The sequence below is a fragment of the Diabrotica virgifera genome, chromosome 4, assembly GCF_917563875.1.
Source record: "Diabrotica virgifera virgifera chromosome 4, PGI_DIABVI_V3a".
NCBI lineage: Eukaryota > Metazoa > Arthropoda > Insecta > Coleoptera > Chrysomelidae > Diabrotica > Diabrotica virgifera.
Window position 1 is genome coordinate 164,757,479 of NC_065446.1, and position 22,424 is coordinate 164,779,902.

Here is a 22,424-nt window from a genome sequence, read left to right on the forward strand (position 1 = left end):
AAGTATCCCAAGAAGACCGAAGCAATTTTATAATTAGTTGTACGTCTCTATATTATCCAATGATTGTATATCCAATTTTTTTTCTTCATAATTTTTATCTAATGTTATTTAAGATTTAGAAATTAACTGTTATAATAATTAGTTTTAAGTCCTTATTGTAATTAATTATTGTATAACCAATATTGTTTGTGTCAATGGCCATTGCTGCCGAGACACATAAATTTAAATAAAAAAAAATAATAAATTACTTAATCCTAAATAATACCTCATATTATTAATCAAGCTACTCAAGAATACACTAAAGAATATTAAATTGATAACTACAAAATATTTTATTTTATAAGGAAAAAATAGTTTTCATATAATTTCTGGAATCTTCTGATTTCTGAGAAAATATGAAAAATTACCCCGCACAAACCTTATGGAAATTAGGTCCCAGTGGATTTCATTCATACTTTGGGAAAATACTCTTTGAACCATTCTGATAAAAAGTTCTCATGGGCACAACTCAATCGTGTAAAGGATTTTCAAGTATAGAGGCACAAACTGGAAAAATTAGAAGATTGACTGGGTATACCAATTCATTGAGTTACTGGTTATCTGGCTACATGTAGTAGTTTGGATCAAGGAAGAGTACTAGTAGTCTAGGATTTTTTCCTGGCTATCCAATGGCGACCTTTGCTTTGACCTTGACCTTCAACGGACGTCATCTTCTAGAGTTTCGAGGGTTGCATTCAATTGATAAAAACAGATTACTAATGGGTTTTTGGGATCGCTAAACACGAATATGCCATCAGAATTGTGGTGGCCAGGGCGACTGCAAGGGACGTCATCTTCTAGAGTTTCGATGGTTTTCGGCAGTTAATTGATGCAAATGAATTACTGGATGGTTTTTTGAGGTCGCTAAACACGAATATGCCACCAGAACCGACTCCCGGATCACCTGGTTTCCAATGTCAATGAAAGGCGCTCCTGGAGTTTCGAGGGTCTCTGGTACTACATTAATGCGAACCGATTAGTTATAGGTTTTTGACGAACAGACACAGGAGTACCTGGTACCTAAGACAGGTTATCTTCTGGAGTTAAAAACCTAAGAGTAATCCATTTGATTCCTCCATGTGATTCCTCTGAACTATTTGAATATCAAAACTGCTTTTTCTAGAAAATATAATAATACTCTAGCTCTCTGAGAGGAAAACCTACCTACTGGTTATAATACCGCTTTTTATCGATTCCCCGCCCGCTGCCGAGGCCGAGGCGAGGCCCACCCGCTGCCTCATATAAAAGCGCACGCCATCCAGTCATGTCATTCGACAATCTGCTCTACTAGGGACCGAACGTCTCAGACGTCAAGGAGCATCGCGTTATTACGAAAACAAGTGAATTTAGTGACGAGATAAAGTGCTGTACGTACAGTGCCTAATTTGCTCAGTAAGAATACTGTGAGTGGTGTCATTAGCAAGTTTTTAATACTCGATTCTTTACTTCGGCATTTTTGAAGACAAAATTATGTCGGAAGCAAAAAAGAAGAAACGGCAGTACAGCGCGGAATATATAAAATATGGATTTATTGAAAATCCTACAAATCCATCTTCGCCTATGTGCCTTCTTTGTCAAAAAACATTTTCGAATGAAGAGATGAAACCCTCAAGGTTGCAAGATCATTTGAATAAAATGCATTCAGATAAAAAAGACAAAAATGTGACTTATTTTCAAGACTTGGAAAAGAAGCACGCAGCTCAGCCAACTGTGTCAAAACTTTTTTCAGCGGCTTCTAAGCAAGACGAGGACGGACTCCGAGCTTCCTACAATATCTCCTTGCTAATTGCTCGAACAGGTAAACCTCACACTATTGGAGAGGATTTAATTTTACCGGCAATAAAAGAAGTAATAACTACTGTGCTCCATAAACCAGCGGCAGATATTATCCGAAAAATTCCTTTGAGCAATAGTTCCTTGCAAAGACGAATTGATGAGATGGCTGAAAACATTGAAGAGTCGTTGTGCAATCATCTGAAGACTTCTAAATTCTCAATTCAGTTAGATGAGTCCACTTTACCAACTGGTGAAGCATTGTTGCTGTCATACGTGAGGTTTATTAAAAATGATAAAATATGTCAAGAACTATTATTTGCCAGAAATTTAGAGACCGATACAAAAGGAGAGACCATATTTAATACACTGGAAAAATTTTGTGATGAGAAAGAAATTCCACTGAAGAATATTATATCAGCTGCTACGGATGGCGCTCCGGCTATGACAGGACGTCACAAAGGCTTCATAGCGTACTTAAAAAATAAAATTCCAGATGTGCTCGCTGTACATTGCGTCGTTCATAGACAACATTTGGTTGCGAGGAATTTGAGTGAGCGTCTCTCTCAATCACTGCAATATATCATCACAGCAGTCAATAAAATCCGAAACAGCTCTTTAAATGACCGATTATTTAATCAGCTTTGTGTTGCTAATGATGAAGATTTCAACCGATTGCTATTTCACACAGAAGTACGTTGGTTATCAAGAGGTAACTGTCTGACTCGATTTTACAATCTGTTTGAGTCTGTGATAGAGTTCTTGGAAAACAAATACAAAGAATTGCACGACAACCTCATCACTTCAAAGAATGATATTGCGTACTTGACAGACCTATATAAATTATTTAATGATGTCAATCTCCAACTTCAAGGTGACGACTCGAATTTGATTAAAACAAAAAATGTCATTGCTGCTTTTGTAGCTAAACTGCTCTTATACAAGAATAATATCGGCAGACGTGAGTTTCACAATTTCCCTAATTTGTCAGCAGTATCCTTCAACAACGACGACTTGCTTGTTTACTGCCAACATTTGGAGAACCTCCACAGGAATTTCACAGAACGATTCCAGGACATTTTAAACTTGGAAATACCGGACTGGGTGTTGGATCCTTTTTCAAATGTCAACACAGCAGGATCACCCCAGCTGGAAGAAGAACTCATAGAACTGACAACGAACGAGGAAATAAAAATAAAATTCAAAAATGAATATCAAGAATTTTGGCTACAAAGGCTAATCCCGCAATTGTACCCTGGATTGTGGTCCATCGTTCAACTATTTTTGATAGCATTCCCATCATCGTATTTGTGTGAACGTGGATTTAGTGCTGTGACAACGTTGCTAACTAAAAAGAGAAATCGGTTGCAGATTACCAAACGCGGTGACTTACGGCTGTTTTTGAGTAAATTCGAGCCTGATATTAACAAACTTGTTAAAAATCATCAGATTCATCCTTCACATTAGATTAGTTTTAAAATTAAAATTGAAATGTTTGTTTTAATAACATGAATAAAAGTTTTTCTAATATTACAAAATGGTGTTTTAAATTACTCTCATCAGAAAGTCTTATTTTCACATGACACGCATAATTTAATTATTAAAATAATGACTGCGATTGTGATTCTTAAGATGTAGTAAAGTAAAAAAAAATGGGGGGCGCTAGAAAATAATTAATTTTCGATGTGGGCGGCAGACAAAATAAGTTTGAGAACCTATGATATAGAACAATTTGGTGTTAAAGGAATACTTTTACTTTGGATGTCTGGGTTAGGCCTTTTTTTGGACCAATTATATTATACTACCTCCGTAACTTTGGAACCGTTCATTTTAGAAGGGTTATGCATAGGGCCTTTTTTATTTCAAATTTAATGTAGAACAATTTTGTATAGAGGATTGTTCATGCTAAACCGCATGGTTTTAGAAATATGTATTGGCGAAAAACTTAAAAAACTTCGATTTTACCGATTTCTCCCCCCTCCCCCCCAAACCCGACGCTCAAAATGGTGTGACTTTTTTCTGGACATTGTGTGGACCATATAGAACAATTTGGTGTTGGAGGATAACTTTCACTTTGGATGTCTGGGTTTGGGTCTAACTATACCATACTAATTATAAATAAAAAGTATAATATGTTGCTAGTACGCTAGACTTGGTGGACACTAATAAATTTTCGATATTAATAAAAAAACTATAATAATTTGAATATTGTACTTTGTTGTAGATCAAATGGAGAACGATTGTTTGGGGTATTATTTTGCAATTTGTTCTTGGACTTCTCACAATTAGATGGAATGTAGGACGAAATATTTTAGAATGTATAGGAGATAAAGTTGATACTCTTTTAAACTATGCCTTTAAAGCAGCTGAGTTCCCTTATGGCGTAGAACTAGTCAAAAATCAGCAACTATTTGCGTTTAGAGTAAGAATTTTTATTTTAAAAAGTGTTGAAAGTAAAATCAGTGACAATTTTGCTGCTCTTTTAAGCTGATTTATGTTAGAACGGAACGTGTAAGCAACGACTGTCCTGCGGGCCACGTTGAAGAACCGTATGATATGATAGACATTGGTTAGTTTATAGTACAATGTGACGGGGAGATAACGGGGTTCGACCCGTGGCTAACGATTCTTTTTCCGTACCCGTCCCGTGCCCTCCACACTCTTCCCTAACATAACGTCACTTAAGATGCAAAAGCTCGTAACCCACAAATGGGTTTCTGTGCAGGAGATTAAAAAAATATCCTCTGTATGCGAAAGTTGTTAGACCTAAATAAAGAATTGCTGATTTAAGGTATTATTACAATACCTTGATATTGAATCAATAATTCTCTATTTACGTTTAGCGATTTTCGCATGCCGAGAATGTTTTTTTGTTCTCATGTGGAAAAACTTATTTGTGGGTTGTGAGCTTTTGCATCTTTTGCAACGATAAACTACTTGTCTCAGCGGTGGCAACGCTTAGCGGCTTAAAAACCAAAATATAGATGGATTCTGTCTGTATACTTTAAGATGCGATTTGTGCAAGTGTCGTAATGTTATCGATTATTGGATATCATGTTGGCTATCGTATTCGCTATCGTGATTTTGTTGATAGCCTCTCTAAATAATAATGTAGTCAATTCTTCTTCTACCAGGAGCAGGTTTAACTTGGATTTCTCTGAATGATCAGATGCAAAAGTTCATATTCTTCTGGTTGTCTCATAATGTGACCAAAGTAGTCCAGCGTGCGTCTATTTATTCTATTGACCAGTTGTATTGTTTGGTTTATCCGTGTAAGGAGCTTTTTATTTCTCGTCGGCCCAGCTTTTGCTTAGCAGTGGTCTATGTATATAACCACACCTCAAAGGGTTCCAAGCCTTTAAGCATAGCCTCATTTAGAGTTCATGCTTTCACTCTCCATAGTATCACTGGAAAGATATAGAAATATGTCATTTGAACACATTTGTCCATACTAAGATGATCGTGGGTGCAAAATACGTTCCTTATTTTTACAAAAATAGCTCGTGCTCGTTCTCGCTATCGTTCTATTCTGCTTTTAATTTCTACAGTTGGATCCCAGCTCTTATTAATATTACTCCCGAGATACATAAGTTTCTCTGCTCTGACTAGTACCGTAATGTCCGTAATGATGTTGTTATTTTGTTCCTTAAATTTTGAAGATCTTCTCCATAATTAGCCAGCACTAGGGTATCGTCGATATATCTAATATTGTTCACGGTTACACCATTCACAAAAATATTTTTGTTGTTTCCATTAAGGCTTCCTTAAATAGTTCCTCTGAATACAAGTTAAAGAATAAAGACAATAGTATACATCCTTGTTTTACGCCTCTATTTATATTTATTTCCTCCGATAGTTCCTTGCCACAGTTTTGCCTCTTAAGGAGGGGGTATGGTTTGAAATATTTAAATTTTTTTTATTATTTTAAATAAAAGTGCATACTTTCAAGAATACTCTCTGAAAATTTCAAAATAATCGGAGTAAAATTACCAGAGATACAGCGTGTTTGAATATTCCTACCTTCGACTCGCTTTGCCGCGACTTCGCGCTAGCACGCGTGAGCATAGTGAGAAATGTTAAACAACTGTTCGCCTTCTCTTTTGTAGATTACTCCTCGATTCAAAAAATATATTTCAATGTGCATCACTTTACGATTTAGCAGACAAATAATAAGATGAAGATGCAGTTGTCAAAACTTTAAACGCATTTTTCTCAAAACTTCTTCTTCAAATGCGGTGGACATTGTAACTGAAAAACTACTCGGCAGATCTACCTGATATTTTGCACATATTTCCTTGAGACATTTCATGAGGTAACAACTTCGAGATATTTTTCTTTTTTTGCTTATTTTTTGTTCAACAATAATAAATCTGTTGAGTTTCACAAAATTTTTACCAAAAATTTCAATTTTTTGATTTCTGAGTGATGCCAAAAATTCAAAAATCATTAAAAATAAAAAAACTCGACGTTGTGACCTCGTAAAACTCATAAGCTAATTAAATCTTTTTGAATTTTTTGTTTCGTATGATCTAGTGATGAGTTCTGATGTTAACCGCAAAATCCATTTTTTTGTGAGCTGCCTGTCAAAATTTGTCACCAATGGCTTACTTTTCAATATGTTGGATTGAATTTTTTTCTAAATATTCTTTGAATTATACTTAAGAGGAAACAGTAGCGATCAACAGGTAGCAACAAACGCGTTCCAAGATTGCGGCTCTAATTTTGAATATTTTGTCGAGATATTTGGCACACATATTCGTAATATAATAAAGAATGGCGGTACAGAGCCCAATTTCAGGAATATGTTGGTATGTGGAAATTACTCTACAACTAAATAAAATATTGAAAAAAGGAGCCTGTACCGCCATTAAGAAATACAAAAAATACACTTTCTTCAAATAAACTTTTTTATCCCATGCCTAGATTTTGTGTAATCTTGGAACTACTAAAAATCGATTTTTTTATAACAAGAAATCGAACGTCACTGACTTGGCAACATTTCGCGCCTATGTGTATAAAAATTATTGTTTTTGATAGTATACACGTCACTGTCAGTGTGGCGAATTACCGACGCACTGTTGCCTCACTTTTGAAAGTTCGCAGAACTTTCGCAATATTGGACCGCGTTTGTTGCCACCTGTTGATCGCTACTGTATCACCTTAATATGTTTATTTAATTTAAAAAGAAAATAACTGTGCCATAGCTTCGAAGAAAATTCACAAAAATGTGCTTGATATGTTGATTTCAAACCATACCCCCCCCCCCCCCCTTAATCCAAGTATAGATTTATAATTATTCGTAAATATAATTCAGCTGTTTTCAATATTTCTAGCATTTTGTTATGTCATACCTCGACAGCCACTCCCAAATCTGAAGTAAGTAAGTATTTATAATTCTCTCCTCCAATATTGTCTCTCATCATACTTATTGTCCGATAATCCCTGCATGTCTTTGCACAATGTTTCTTTTATACTGGGACAAATGTCAACGTAAGCACACGTAAGTTGGTAATATACCAGTGTCATAAATTATATTAAAGAAAACACCACAGAGTGCTTTAATTCCATTTTCTTCAAAATCTCACATCACAATATTGAGCTCGTGTTTTTTTTTTGTAGATGCTAATACTTTTTCTAAATCATGATAGAAATTTTAGATTTTTGTTTTGTTTTTACAATTAGTATAATTTACATACCTACTTAGTTTTACAATTATTAGTAATACTAAGTTAATACACTGGGGTGCAAAATTAACCGGACACCTTAAAAATGGGTCATTTTTGATATCTCGAATATCCTAAACCTGTTGTCCGATTTAAGTGATTTTTTAAATATATTATAGCCTTATTTTTTAACAATATCACTGTAATAGTATTGTTCCTAAACAGATAAATTTTCATTGTACACCGGGTGTACCAATCAAACTGTGTTTTTTTCTCAAAGTTCGCATCACCCTGTGGAATATTCTAGCATTTATAAAATACTGAAATTAAAATCCAACCATGTTTTCCCAAAATTTTTTTTTTGGATTTATTCGCTTACATTAGACCATAAAAAAGTTAGGTACTTTAACAGCTAGCCATGTTTTTACGGGTCATATTACCCGTATGTACGCCAGTGAATATTAAATTCTTACTTGTATGTCAAAAAATGTACAATAACTACGTTTTAAAATCCACCAAATTTTATTTGCTTATCTCAACCGGTTTTAAAGCAATAAATAAATCGTCAGTTTGTAACAAAAATTTCGACATCCTCTATCTTAGAAACGAAGCATTTGCGGACATAAGTTAATAAAGCAAACTGTCATTATTTGTTCATGTAGAATTACTCCTTGAAGTTTGCCATACTTATTTAGAAAAAACACCCTGTATTGATGAAAAACACGGCTAATTGTTAAAGTAGCTAACTTTTTTATGGTCCAACATAACCGAATGAATAAAAAAACAGAACCTTGAGAAAACATGAGGCTATAGTTGGGTTTTAATTTGAGCATTTTGTAAATAACTCATACAGAAGTAAAAACTTCAAGTTGTATACTGGTATAAAATGGTTTATTAAAAAACTTCACAAAAAGTCGTGCAAAACGTTTTCGTTCTAATTCAGAACATCTTCAGTGCATTCTGCTGAGTAGTTGAAACTAGCACACCAATTAGAGTGGTAACATTATAATATATGGTTTACATGATATATTTAAATAAAATATGGTGAATACCAGTCGATGTTGAAGGATTAAAATAGTACATGCTTAAAGGGCAATATGCTTCCCTGCTCGAAAAACTGTATTTTAATCCTTCAACATCGACTGGAATTCACCATATTTTATTTAAATATGTCATGTAAACCATATATTATAATGTTACCACTGTAATTGGTGTGCTAGTTTTAACTACTCAGCAGAATTTGTACGACTTTTTATGAAGTTTTTTAATAAACCATTTTATATCAGTATACAACTTAAAGTTTTTACTTCTGTATGAGTTTTTTAAACTATGGTATACAGCCAACTATTGGAATTTTTCCATTGATTTCATTTTATAAATGTTAGAATATTCTACAGGGAGGTGCGAAGTTTGAGAAAAAACACAGTTTCATTGGTACACCCGGTAAACAATAAAAATTTACATGTTTGGCAATAATATTACTGCAGTGATATTGTTAAAGAATAAGGCTATAACATATTAAAAAATTACTTAAATCGGACAACAGTTTTAGGAAATTCAAAACATCAAAAATGACCCATTTTTAAGGTGTCCGGTTAATTTTGCACCAAGTGTAGTTATAAAACTACAATAACTATTAAATTTCATAATTAGGAAGTTTTATACTTAGTTTTGTAGTAACAATAAAATTAGTTTAATTATATACTATTTATTAAAACTATATTTTTTTTAGTCTCTGTCAACAGTATATTTCATAAGTTTTTTGGTAAATATTTTATATTATTATGGTATTATGCAAAACATAGTTCTTGCTATCGGCAGTTTATTAAAATTAATAATGGGTACTTCAATATGTGAAAGCGTAAACAGCGCTGCCAACATTTTTTTGGGAATGGTAAGTATATAATATTTTCCATTAGTAAATTATATTGAGTGACAAAATATAATAAACACCTACATATTATATTATTTATCCGATTTTATTAATTTTTGATATACATTCTCAGTAGTACTTACTAGTAAATATATTAAACAAAATAGAAAAGAAGAAATTCTTCCTTGGTGATAATTTATAATCTGAGCTTTTTAAAATTTATAAGTTAGGCCAATGGCCATTAGTTGTCAGTTGTCAAGGCATTAACCTAAATAAAAAATATATAAAGCAAACATACCGATAAATAGCGGACATGGGAGAATCTAAAATTTGCATTCATCACCTGTTCACTTATCTAGATAAAAATCAAACAGAATTCTGCTTCCTTAGTACTCAAATATGAGTAAAATAAAATGGGGAAAGACAGCTTTATATTTAATATGATTCAGGACCACCACCATCAGTTGACATATGTTTCTTCTTCTTAAAGCCATCAATACTGCCTGAGGTGTACCCCGAAGCGAAGTAAATCTGGCTGTCTACTAAGCAAAATAATAAACAACTATTTGCAAATGGACCCATTAGCAACATCTATTTAAACAAAATAGAAAAGAGAAAATTCTCTTTTAGGTCGGAAGGCAGAATCCTTAGTCACAATCTATAATCTAAGCTTTTAGTCCTTATTTTATTTTACTCATATTTGAGTATTGAGTACTAAGGAAGCAGAATTCTGTTGGAGTTTTATCTAGATAAGCGGATAGGTGATGAATTCAAATTGTAGATTCTCTTATGTCCGCCATTTATCATTCTGTATGCTTTAAAATTTTTAAAAAGCTTAGAGATTATAGACTGTCAACAAGGAATAAAAATAAAAATAAAAAAGAAATAAAAATTATACCATTTTTATTCAGTTGCAATGCGAAGGCAAAACTGTCTTATTTTTCACTTAGTACAGAGAGCGCAAACCAGCACTCTAAATCGACAATTTTCGACTCTAATTTTGAGTCAATCATCAGAGAGGCGTAGGTTTGCTGCTCTCTGGACTAGCCTCGCCTAAGTGAAGAAACTCCCAGAGCTTATCCCCGCATTGCAACTTACGTTTATGGAGTAGGTGTCTAGCGACATCTGGCAACTGAAAGTCAAACTTTTCAACCTATACTCTGGGCTAATTAGCAAAATACAAGGAAAAGTTATTTACCAGCAATTTTATTGCTGGAATCGAATATAATAATTGTATATATTAATAATATAGGTATGCAAAATCCGCAGATAGTGTGCTTCTTTCTTTATAAACAAAATGGCGCCCGAAAATCGTATTTTTTTCAATTTTTGCTCTATAGCTCCAAAGATTTTAACTTTACACCAAAAATACCCAAATAAAAATTCCCCGTAATTAAATTATGCATAGAGACGTGCTTTTCCCGATTTGCTTCGACGAAAATTTTTCCCGGAAAATGCGGGTTTTTTCAACAAAATCTTTAATTTCCAACTAAAATTTTAGATAAGTAATTGTTTATCAATAATTAAATAACTTAGTAATGTCAAAGCCCTTTTCGTATAGATTATAATTCCAGAAGCCGATGGAAATTGAATAAACAGTTTAACAATAATTGAATTATTAATTAAAAATTTACGGTCGCTATAATAACCACAATAATTATGATACATAAGAATAACTATGATTTTTGCATAAAAAGATATTGTACCTATCTAATGTACGTTACAGAATTGAAATTGGACTATTTAAGCGGCCTCAGAAATATTTTAAAATTATAAACAATTTTTTGGCTTATAAACAAATAGAATATCTCGGGAAATATTAAATTAAATTAAATCGTGAAAAAGGTATTGGAAAAAAGTGACAGGACGCTTTTTTTAAAAAGAAAACTGTTTAATTGTGATGAGTGGTTCCTGAGATACAACCGGTCAAAGTTGACCAGTATTTACGGCAAAGATATAAATAATAGTGTCATAATTTTCGAACTATCACCTTTTTATTTTTGTCCTCTTTCTCCACACCAATTTTCATATCTTTAAAATACTCATAACATATATTATTATAATAAAAACTATCGATATTACGAGTGAAAATTGCCAAAAATAGCAAAATTCCAATCAAAAATTAGATTGCAGAAAATCTAATCTCAAAGTTCAAAACCGGTAGACGTTAAAAAACTACATTTGCTCGGCTTCCCATGGAGCAATTGTTTTCATTATTTTTTTGTTCCCAAGTATCTCGAGTATAGCCATCTAACTAACGTATTATTAATTGTCAAGCTTGCTTTTGTTTTGTTATAATAGATTAATTTATTTATAAGAAAAGAAAACTACATATTTTTTCCAGTTGTAGACTTTTTTTAGATAAACTTACTACAAACTACAAGTGTAGCTTTTAAAGTTAAAAACACAAATATTCTCATTTGAATGCTGTGTAATTATTGAAATAATCTTTATTTAAACAAATTAAAAATTTTTGTTATAATACATAAATTAATTTATTATAACAAAACAAAAGCAACTTTGACATTTAATAATGCGTTAGTTAGATGGCTCCACTCTAGTTAATTGGGAACAAAAAAAGAATAAAGAAAATTGGTCCATGGGAAGCCGAGAAAATGCATTTTTTTTTTAACGTATACCGATTTTGAACTTTCAGATTACATTTTCTCCAACCTAACTTTTGATTGGAATTTTGCTATTTTTGCCAATTTTTACTCGTAATATCGATAGTTTTTATTATAAAAATATATGTTATGAATATTTTAAAGTTATAAAAATTAGTGTGGAGAAAGAGGATAAAAATAAAAAGGTGATGGTTTGAAAATTATAACCCTATTGTTTATATCTTTGCCGTAAATACCGGTCAATTTTGACCGGTTGCGTCTCAGGAACCACTCATCACATTTAAACGTTTTTTCTTTTAAAAGAAGCGTCCTGCCGCTTTTTTTCAATGCCGTTTTCACGATTTAATTGAATTTAATATTTCCCGAGATATTCTATTTGTTTATAAGCCAAAAAATAGTTTATAATTTTAAAATATTCCTGAGGCCGCTTAAATAGTCCAATTTCAATTATGTAAAGTACATTAGATAGATACAGTGTCTTTTTATACAAAAATCGTAGTTATTCTTATGTATCATAATTATTGTGGTTATTATAGCGACCGTAAATTTTTAATTAACAATTCAATTGTTGCTAAACTGTTCATTCAATTTTCTATAGTCTTCTGGAATTGTAATCTATACAAAAAGAGCTTTTATATTACCAAGTGATTTGATTATGGATAAACAATTATTTCCCTAAAATTTTGTTGGAAAAACCCGCATTTTCCGGGGAAAATTTTCGTCGAAGTAAATCGGGAAAAACACGTCTCTATGCAGAATTTAATTATGGTAAATTTTTATTTGAGTATGTTTGGTGTAAAGTTAAAATCTTTGAGTTAAAGAGCAAAAATTGAAAAAACACGATTTTCGGGCGCCATTTTGTTTATAAAAAAAGTAGCACACTATCTGCGAACTTTGCATACCTATATTATTAATAACGAGCGATCCACAATTATTGGGATCAAAGCTAGCCGTGCAAAAAATTACGTATGTCTTGTTTTAATCTGAATTTATATCATTGGTTTATCAATTAATTTTGATTAACATTATAAAACATAAAAAATCAGTCAAAACCAGAACTTTAATCAAAAATAAAATGAATTAACAAAATTATAAGTAACAATAATAAATAAAATTAAATAAGATCTCTACATAACCTTACTTTTCTTGTTAAGTTGACGTACACTGCAAAGTTGACGTAAACTGGAAAGTATATCTGAATTAAGAATAGACATGCACTGTTTAGCTATCTCTGTCGTTCAGAGCCACCTATGGTGACAATAATTTTGGATCACACGTTATATACAATCATAAGATTCGATTCCAGCAATAAAATTGCTGGTAAATAACTTTTCCCAAAAATGGCCTATTCTCCGATTATCTGCCCAGACTACTAATGGAAATATTAAAAATAGACTCAAAAGTGAATTTTCTCTTTCCTATTTTGTTGAAATAGTTGTCACATTTTCAAATAATTGTTTATTATTTTGCTTAGTAGATTGCCAGATTTAGTTCGCTTCAGGTTACACCACAGGCAGTTCTGATGATTCTAAAAAGGAGAAACATATGTCAACCGATGATGGTGAACCTGTATCGGAAGCTGATCTAAAGCTGTCTTTCTTTAAAATGATTAAATTTTCAGCTTGATTCATCAACTTAATGCAGAAGCTTGTTCAATGATGTCTTAAGGATCCACGACTTCTCTTCTAGACTCAGGGCTTGGTTCTGATCAGGGGGTCGATATTCTCTTAATGTGTCTCAGTCCAAGCTACTGTTACTTCGTGAGTAAGAGCTACTAAAGTCTGTGGATAATGTTGTAAATCCAAGAACCTGCGACCTATCATGTCCCAGATATGTTAGTAGTTAGGACAGTTAGACTTTTGAAGGTTACTGAAATGTTTAATGGAAAATTCATTAGAGTCGCCATCTTATGGTTAGTCCCGGGACTTATTGACCGACGTAGTAATACTGAAAATTGTTTTACTTGTTGTTCACGACAATATAAGTCGATATCTTCTTTTTCTTTTGGTACCTATTCGTTTCGGATATTGACGATCTTTCTGGCTACAATTATTTTATTAACTGGTGCTTTAAATAGATTAGTTGTTCTTGTGGAGAACCATGTTCTTAGGTTTTTCAACCATGATATTCTTCTTCTCCCATTTCCTCGCTTTCCGAATACTTTGCCTTGAAAGATTATTTTCAGTAATCTGTATTTAGTGCCGTTTCTCATTATGTGTCCGAGATATTCTAACTTTCTCCTTTTAGTGGTAGGGGCAAATCACTTCTCTCTCTTTTCTTATTCTTGGTAGTACAGTCTCGTTGGTTATCTTGTCCGTCCATGATATCCTTAGGATTAGCCTGTATAGCCACATCTCTAAGACCTCAAGTTTTTTCTCCATCGCTTCAGTAAGTGTCCAGGATTCAACTTCGTAATATAATATTGAGAACATATTATAACATCGTAGGAGCCTTACTGTTACCTCTGGATTAATGTTTTGGCTTTTAAAGAGTTTAACCATGTTATTGAATGTATTCCTAGCCTTCTCTATTCTACATTTTATTTCTTGAGAGAGATCCCATTGTTCGTTTACTGTTGTTCCAAGATAGATAAACCCTTTTACTCGGCCTACTGGTGTATTCTTGTTAAACAGTTGGACGTCTCTAGTTTTATTTTTGCTGGTGACCATAAATTTAGTTTTTGATATGTTTACTTTTAGTCAAAATATTTCACTTAGTTCACTTACTTTGTCTGTTAGTTGCTGTAAACTGTTTAAAATGTCTGCAAAATAACGGTGTCATCTGCATAGCGAATGTTGTTTAGGCGTTCTTTATTTGGGAATATTCTATGTTCTCAATTTTCCAAGGGTGAAAATTTTCCATAGGTGAAAGTCGATATGTAAAAAATAGTGATGTAAGAAGAGAATATTCTCAAGAGAATATTCTCGGCCAGAAAATTCTCAGGGAGAATATTCTCGGGCAGAAAATTTTTTTCGAGAATTTTCTATATTGTTTTTGCCAATTCACCTCGTATATTTTTTGCATCCCAAACATTATTATTCTTGAAGCTCGAACACCATGAAATGCTTTTTCGCTTTCACGCGATTTTAGATCAAATCCCCGAAATTCTAAGTAGCCGGGGCTGGGTAATCCCATAAACCACTAGCTTGGGTGTTTACAGTGTTGGTATTTATTGTTTTGGTGCTATATTAACGTGCAAATATTTAGAATGGATCGAAGTAAAGCATAATTTACTAAAACACCTAAAACGCTCACTATACTACTCGCGAAGTCAATCGAAGATCAGCGAGTACGAGAGTGTAGACAGGTTGTTCATGTGACTTTGCTGCGCCTCGGCCTACTTGCATTCTGTGGCGGTTTTTCAGACCAAGTCAAAGGAACCGAAGTCCTTATCGCTCGGCGTGAATGTGTTCCTCACGAAGTAGAACGAGTGTGTAGTGACGGGTACTTCGGACTTCGGTGAACTTTCCCGAAGTAACTTCGCGAGAGTGTGGTGCTCGCTTTAAAAGGAATGTATGGAATTACTGTAAAATTAACATTGTACAAGGTAAAACAAGTACTTTTGCAAATTTTATGATAGTCAATACTTGAAAAATGCAACAAGAATGACAAAACATTTAGTAAAATGTGTTAAATGTCCAGTGGGATCGAGACAATTAATTAAAAAGGATCAACAGAAACATTCATCAACTGCTTTTTATCCAACACAGTTGTTAGATTCGTCCAATGACGGTAAGCATGCCTTCATCCAGTGCATTGACTGAAAGAAGTTTTAGTACTTATGGTTTTATCCACTCCTCTAAAAGAAACCGGTTTACTGGTGAACTTACGGTGATAAGGTAACTTTTATTGCTCACAATTTAAAATTGTTAGACGTAGACCAATCCATGACTGAGCTGGCGATTAGTGGAAATCAAAATCCCACAACTTCTCATCAGTACAATGAAATGCAGAATTAGTCCAGGGCGCATCTGTTTTGAGATGGACGTTGAGAGGTGACTCAAATTTTTTTGCAGAAATTGCTTGAAAATAAATCAGATAATAATATTTGAGTTATCCTCCCTCTCAAAAAGGTCCGGAACATTGTTTAAATAATCAAAATATCAAAAAATGAAAGAAAAATTCGATTTTTGTCTTCGTTTTTTGATTATAACTTTGAAACTATTCATTTCTGAGAAAAGTTGTACTAGCATAAAAGTTGCGTAATTAAATTTCCTACAATATAAAATTGGTTAAAAATTTAAAAAATGGTCACCCTAGTTGGAAAATAGCAATAATTGCCAAAAAAAAACATACAAAAACAAGTATTTAGTCCAGAAAGCCACTGCGCATCCGCTAGGAAAAATATTCTAATTCGGATTTTTTGCACAACCTTACTCAAAAAGGACTCCTTTTAATAAATTTGCATGTTGCCAGGACCAAAAGGTGGTCAAAAATTTTTTGAACGTTTTTTTTTTCGTTTTTTTCCTAAAATTATTTTTTTTGCATGGAAAAAAGTTTTTTTAGGTTTTTTGGATAATTCCAAACAGAAAAGGTCTTTAGTGATTTTTCTCTAAAAATGATAGTTTTTGACATATAAGCGATTAAAAATTGAAAAATTGCGAAATCGGCCATTTTTAACCCTCAAAAACTATGTGAAAAACTGAAAATTTGAATGTTGCCAAGGTAGGCAGATATTCTTTAAACATCGATTGATGAAATCCCGAAGAAGTTTTTGCAATACAATATTCAAAACTCCTTTGTTTTTTAATTGCTAATCAAGCGTGCGCGACACTATTTTCCACCGACAGTATGGTGCAAATGAAAGGAATAAATTCGTTATTTCCTAAACCGGCGACTTTAAGGAAAAATCCCGAAACAGATCGATTTTTATTTTTAAGTTATGATATTGTGGCATATATGGTATACTAGTGACGTCATCCATCTGGACGTGATGACGTAATCGATGATTTTTTAAATGAGAATAGGGGTCGTGTGCTAGCTCATTTGAAAGGTTCTTCAATTCTCTATTCAGTAATATAAACATTTACATAATTATTTATACAGGGTGTCCAAAAAATTTTTATTAAATTAAATTATTTGACAAAAAAGAAGTAGAAGGACACGCTGTATAAATAATTATGTAAATGTTTACATTACTGAATAGAGAATTGACGAACCTTTCAAATGAGCTACCACACGATCCCTATTCTCATTTAAAAAAATCATCGATTACGTCATCACGCCCAGACGGATGACGTCACTAGTATACCTTATATGCCACAATATCATAACTTAAAAATAAAAATCGACCTGTTTCGGGATTTTTCCTTAAAGTTGCCGGTTTATGAAATAACAAATTTATTCTTTTCATTTGCACCATACTGTCGGTGGAAAATAGTGTCGCGCACGCTTGATTAGCAATTAAAAAACAAAGGAGTTTTGAATATTGTATTGCAAAAAACTCTTCGGGGTTTCATCAATCGATGTTTAAAGAATATCTATCTAACTTGCCAACATTCAAATTTTCAGTTTTTCACATAGTTTTTGAGGGTTAAATATGGCCGATTTCGCAATTTTTCAATTTTTAATCGCTTATATGTCAAAAACTAGCATTTTTAGAGAAAAGTCACTAAAGACCTTTTCTGTTTGGAATGATCCAAAAAACCTAAAAAAACTTTTTTCCATGCAAAAAAAAATAATTTTTGGGAAAAAAACAAAAAAAAAATGTTTAAAGAATTTTTGACCACCTTTTGGTCCTGGCAACATGCAAATTTGTTAAAAGGAGTCCTTTTTGATTAAGATTGTGCAAAAAATCCGAATTAGAATATTTTTCCTAGCGGATGCGCAGTGGCTTTCTGGACTAATTCGCATTTTACGTTTTTCAACCATTTATGCTAGACTTAGAACCTTCACATTTCACCCAGAAAAACTTTATGATACAGTAAAACAATGCTATAAATTTTATTAAGATCGCTTTAATAGATTTTGAAAAATAAATTTTGCAATCCAGCTTCCGCAAAAAAAATTCATTTTTTCAAACTGTTACAGGACTGAAAATAAAGTAGATAGCAAGTTGAATTTTTTTTTCTTATAGAAATGTACTGTATCTTTCATTTGCAATTTACAAAAAATTTTTAAATAAACATTAGTTTTTGGTGCTACGCGCAGGACAGCGGTGTTCGATTCACACAAGTTGATTTCCACCAAAATTTCTTCCAACCTTTATCTAATATATTATTTTCTTACTCTATATTTTGTTGTATTTTAATATTTTAATTCCACAAAAATCAAACTAATTTTATTATTGTTTGTGAAATATTGTTTAAACAATTGCATATTATGTATGTTTAAAAATAATAAACTTTTATTCTCTTAGTTAAAATATATGAACAAAGAAAATTTTTACTAATTAAAGTGTTATTTCAAAGGATAGAGTAAGTGTTTTTATTTTGCAATAAACAAATTTATTTATTTATATCAAAATGTAATAAAAATTAAAATGTATTAATCATTATCAAAGGTCATTGGAATGCCCAATCAGAGCAAACTATCCGCTGTCCTGCGCGTAGCACCAATATTTAATGTTTATTTAAAAAAATTCCTGACGCCGTGTTCTTGATCGATTTAAACTTTGCAAAATTGCAAATGCAAGGTACAGTACACTTCTATAAGCAAAAAAAAAATTTCAACTTGCTATCTGCTTTATTTCCTGTCCTGTAACATTTTGAAAAAATTAATTTTTTTTGCGAAAGCTGGATTGCAAAATTTATTTTGCAAAATCTATGAAACCGATCTTAACGAAATTTACAATACTATTTTACTGTATCATACAGTTTTTCTTAGTGAAATATGAAGGTCCTAAGTGTAGCATAAATGGTTGAAAAACGTAAAATGCGAATACTTGTTTTTGTATGTTTTTTTCGCAATTATTGATATTTTGCAAAAAGGGTGACTATTTTTTAAATTGTTAACCAACTTTATATTGTAGGAAATTTAATTACGCAACTTTTATGTCAGTACAACTTTTCTCGGAAATGAATACTTTTAAAGTTATAATCAAAAAACGAAGAAAAAAATCAAATTTTTCCTTCATTTTTTGACATTTTGATTATATTTAAACAATGTTCCGGACCTTTTTGAGAGGGAAGATAACTCAAATATTATTATTTGATTTATTTTCAAGCAATTTCTGCAAAAAAGTTTGAGTCACCTCTCAACGTCCAAATGTACTAATATTTTTACAGATGCGCCCTGGTCTAAATGTAGATGACCAAGATGAGCTAATGATAGAAATAGATTCTGAATCTGAGGCCTCATCTTTTTCTGATTAGCTCACCACATCCAGTATTTGCTGTTAAGAAAATTTCATTTTATTTTGTCAAATAAATTTTGTTTTCTGTTGTTTTTGTATTTTGTTATACAGTGCGTCCATAAAGTAACGCATAAATTCACAATTTTGTAAATAGGTGACTTTAAGAAAAAATCCCGAAACAGTTCGATTTTTGTTTTTGAATTAAAATTTTTTGGCATATATATCATAATAGTGACGTAATCCATCTGGGCGTGATGACGTAATCGATGATTTTTTTAAATGAGAATAGGGATCATGTGATTGCTCATTTGAAAGGGTATTAAATTCTCTATTCAGTAATATAAACATTGTCATAATTATTTATATAGGGTGGCCATTTTTTTTAAATTAAATTAATTGCCACAAAAATATGAATGTAAGTATGTAATTTATTTAGTTTTATGTACATTTTACTGCTGTCAGAAAACAGAAAAAAATTTTATTTGAAAAATTAACATTGATTTTTGGCTTAAACGAAGTGTTCAAACTGCTTAGAGGCATGTGGGTGGCAGCTTTAACATTGAATTTAAGCGAAAAACAATATTTATTTGTCAAACAATTTTTTTCTTGTTTTCTGACAACAGTAAAACGTATTTTGAATGAAATAAATTACATACATTCTTCTTTTTGTCTCGATTATTTTAATTAAAAAATTTTTTTTTGTACACCCTGTATAAATAATTATGTTAAGGTTTATTAGTATCCTTTCAAATGAGCTTTCACATGACCCCTATTCTCATTAAAAAAAATCATCGATTACGTCATCACGCCCAGATGGATGACGTCACTAGTATGATATATATGCCAAAAAATCGTAATTTAAAAATAAAAATCGACCTATATCTGGATTTTACATTGAAGTCGCCGGTTTACGAAATAATGAATTTATGCCTTACTTTATGGACGCACTGTATATAAAGAACACTGTTGTTTCGTCTCATAATTTTGTATATATTTAATGATTTTAGTATTCTATTTCATTTTTAACAATATCCATAAGCGCGTCTTAAGGTTAATTCTCAGAAAATTCTCCATATCGAGAATATTCTCGGGAATATTCTCCGATTTTTCATTCTCGAGAATTTTCCCACACTAGTAAAAAATTAATGAACTAATTAATTAACTAATAAACATACGTAGGTGTTTATTATACCTTTTTTGTCAATCAGTATGTTTTAAGTTACTTTCTCTATTGTTATAGACTGAGGCTCCTCTGATTTTAGCTCCTTATTTGAAAGATCTAACTGCTTCAGAAATACACTCAGTTATGACTTCAGGATTCGCCACCGTTGCAGGTAAATCAGTCTGATAAATGTACTATGATTTTTGAGATCTAGTAGTAAATTCAAAACAAACTTTTTATACAATAATACATGTAGAGTTTAAGGAATAATGAATAGTATTAGAGTCAAATTAAAATTAAATATTGTTGTTTATTTGGGTTTATATAGACCAGGACATTTTTACTAAATTTAAAATCAAGATGTAGTAGAAATAAACAAACCAAGATACGTTAAATGCTACTAAGAGCACTCCCGAATCATAATTTACAATGTATAAACTTTGGAAATCAAGATTTACAATATTTATGTTACCAGCCAAACCCGATTTCGGGACAAACTAGTTTGACCTAGGCCAAACTAGTTTATCCTGATATAAATACACACACTTCAGGCGAAACCAGTTTATCCTGATATAAAGACGCGCACTTCAGGCCAAACTAGTTTATCCTGAAGTGTATGTTTTTATATCAGGATAAACTAGTTTAGCCTAGTCTAAACCAATTTAATCTAGTCGAAAGTACATAATTGATTACAGAATTGGTTGCTGATTTAAACGTAAGGTTAGAAGACACTATTAAGAGTTGTATGACTTTTAAGTATTTAGGGTAAATGATAAACCGAGATGGCACTTGTGTGAAAGATATAGAAATGAAAATAGTACGGGGAAAACAAGCCACGAAAGCACTCCATGGAGTGATATGGAAGAACACTCTAACTAAAGAAAACAAAAAAGGATTATTCAGGGCATAGTGCTGAATATTACCCTACAAGAGCGGAAGAATGGCCAGTGACAACAATAATACGAAATAAAATACGAACAGTTGAATTGGAGTTTATGAGAAGGAGTCTACAAATTACCAGGGAGGATAGAATAATAATAGAGGAAATATGAATCAGAATAGAAGTAGAATGCTCAATTACAAAAAAGTTGTGGTAGTAAAAGTAGAACCCTGAAATGGTACGGGCATATACAAAGAATGCCGGAGCACAGGTGGCCCAAAAGATTACTGGACTGGGACCCGCGGGAGGAAGACGGAGAGGAAGACCTGCTGTGCGATGGAAAACACACATAGGAAATGCTATGATAGATAGATACCTCAGAGATGGCGACTGGGAGAATAGAGTGCTCTGGAAGACGAAAACGGCATACTCATAAGGGGAAAAAGCCAAGAAGAAGAAAGTAATTCAGCGAACTAGTACGGCTTAATATAAATAATAAATTGAATAAAATACTTTTTTCATGGAAAAATAATCATTTTTATTAAAATTATAGTTACACGTAACAAACAAACAATAATATTGAGTTATATTCGCGGTCGGGCGGACAGACAGCCTAGGTCAAATTTCTCACATTTAGTACCATCCTTGGATTATAAGCTTTCATTTGACACCTCATTTGTTATTCTACCTGGTATAATGACGGAGGAGTTGAGTTCACGGACAGACAGAGAGACAGACGGACAGACGGGAAGACGGGCAGACGGACGTGGATAATTATCCTTTTATTTATTATTTTTTATATTATTTAAGTATACAAGAACATTCATTCGATGTATCATATGATACAATATATCGATGTATAATTTTTTTTGCCATCCCTGTTGGGACGTGATTTGGGAATTCCCCGCATGTAATAGTCCTTACATGTTCGCTAAATTACTTTCGACTCAGCTAAATTGGTTTTACTAGGCTGTACTAGTTGGTTTTACTAGGTTGTACTAGGCCGTACTAGTTTATCCTGAAGTGTGAGTCTTTATTATATCAGGATAAACTAGTTTGGCCTACGCGCGATAGGACAAACTAGTTTGGCCTAGGCCATACTAGTTTATCCTAACG

General features: G+C 32.4%; 1 protein-coding gene across 1 annotated transcript in view; it reads left to right on the top strand.

The window, feature by feature from the left end:
- Nucleotides 1-22,424, top strand: part of LOC114332328 (sodium/nucleoside cotransporter 2) — a 100,663-nt gene that overhangs the window by 56,745 nt on the left and 21,494 nt on the right. The window contains exons 5-7 of the mRNA XM_028282114.2: nt 4,037-4,234; nt 9,208-9,369; nt 20,507-20,600. Of these exons, the coding sequence (XP_028137915.2) occupies nt 4,037-4,234; nt 9,208-9,369; nt 20,507-20,600 (454 nt within the window). The remainder of the gene's footprint in view (nt 1-4,036; nt 4,235-9,207; nt 9,370-20,506; nt 20,601-22,424) is intronic.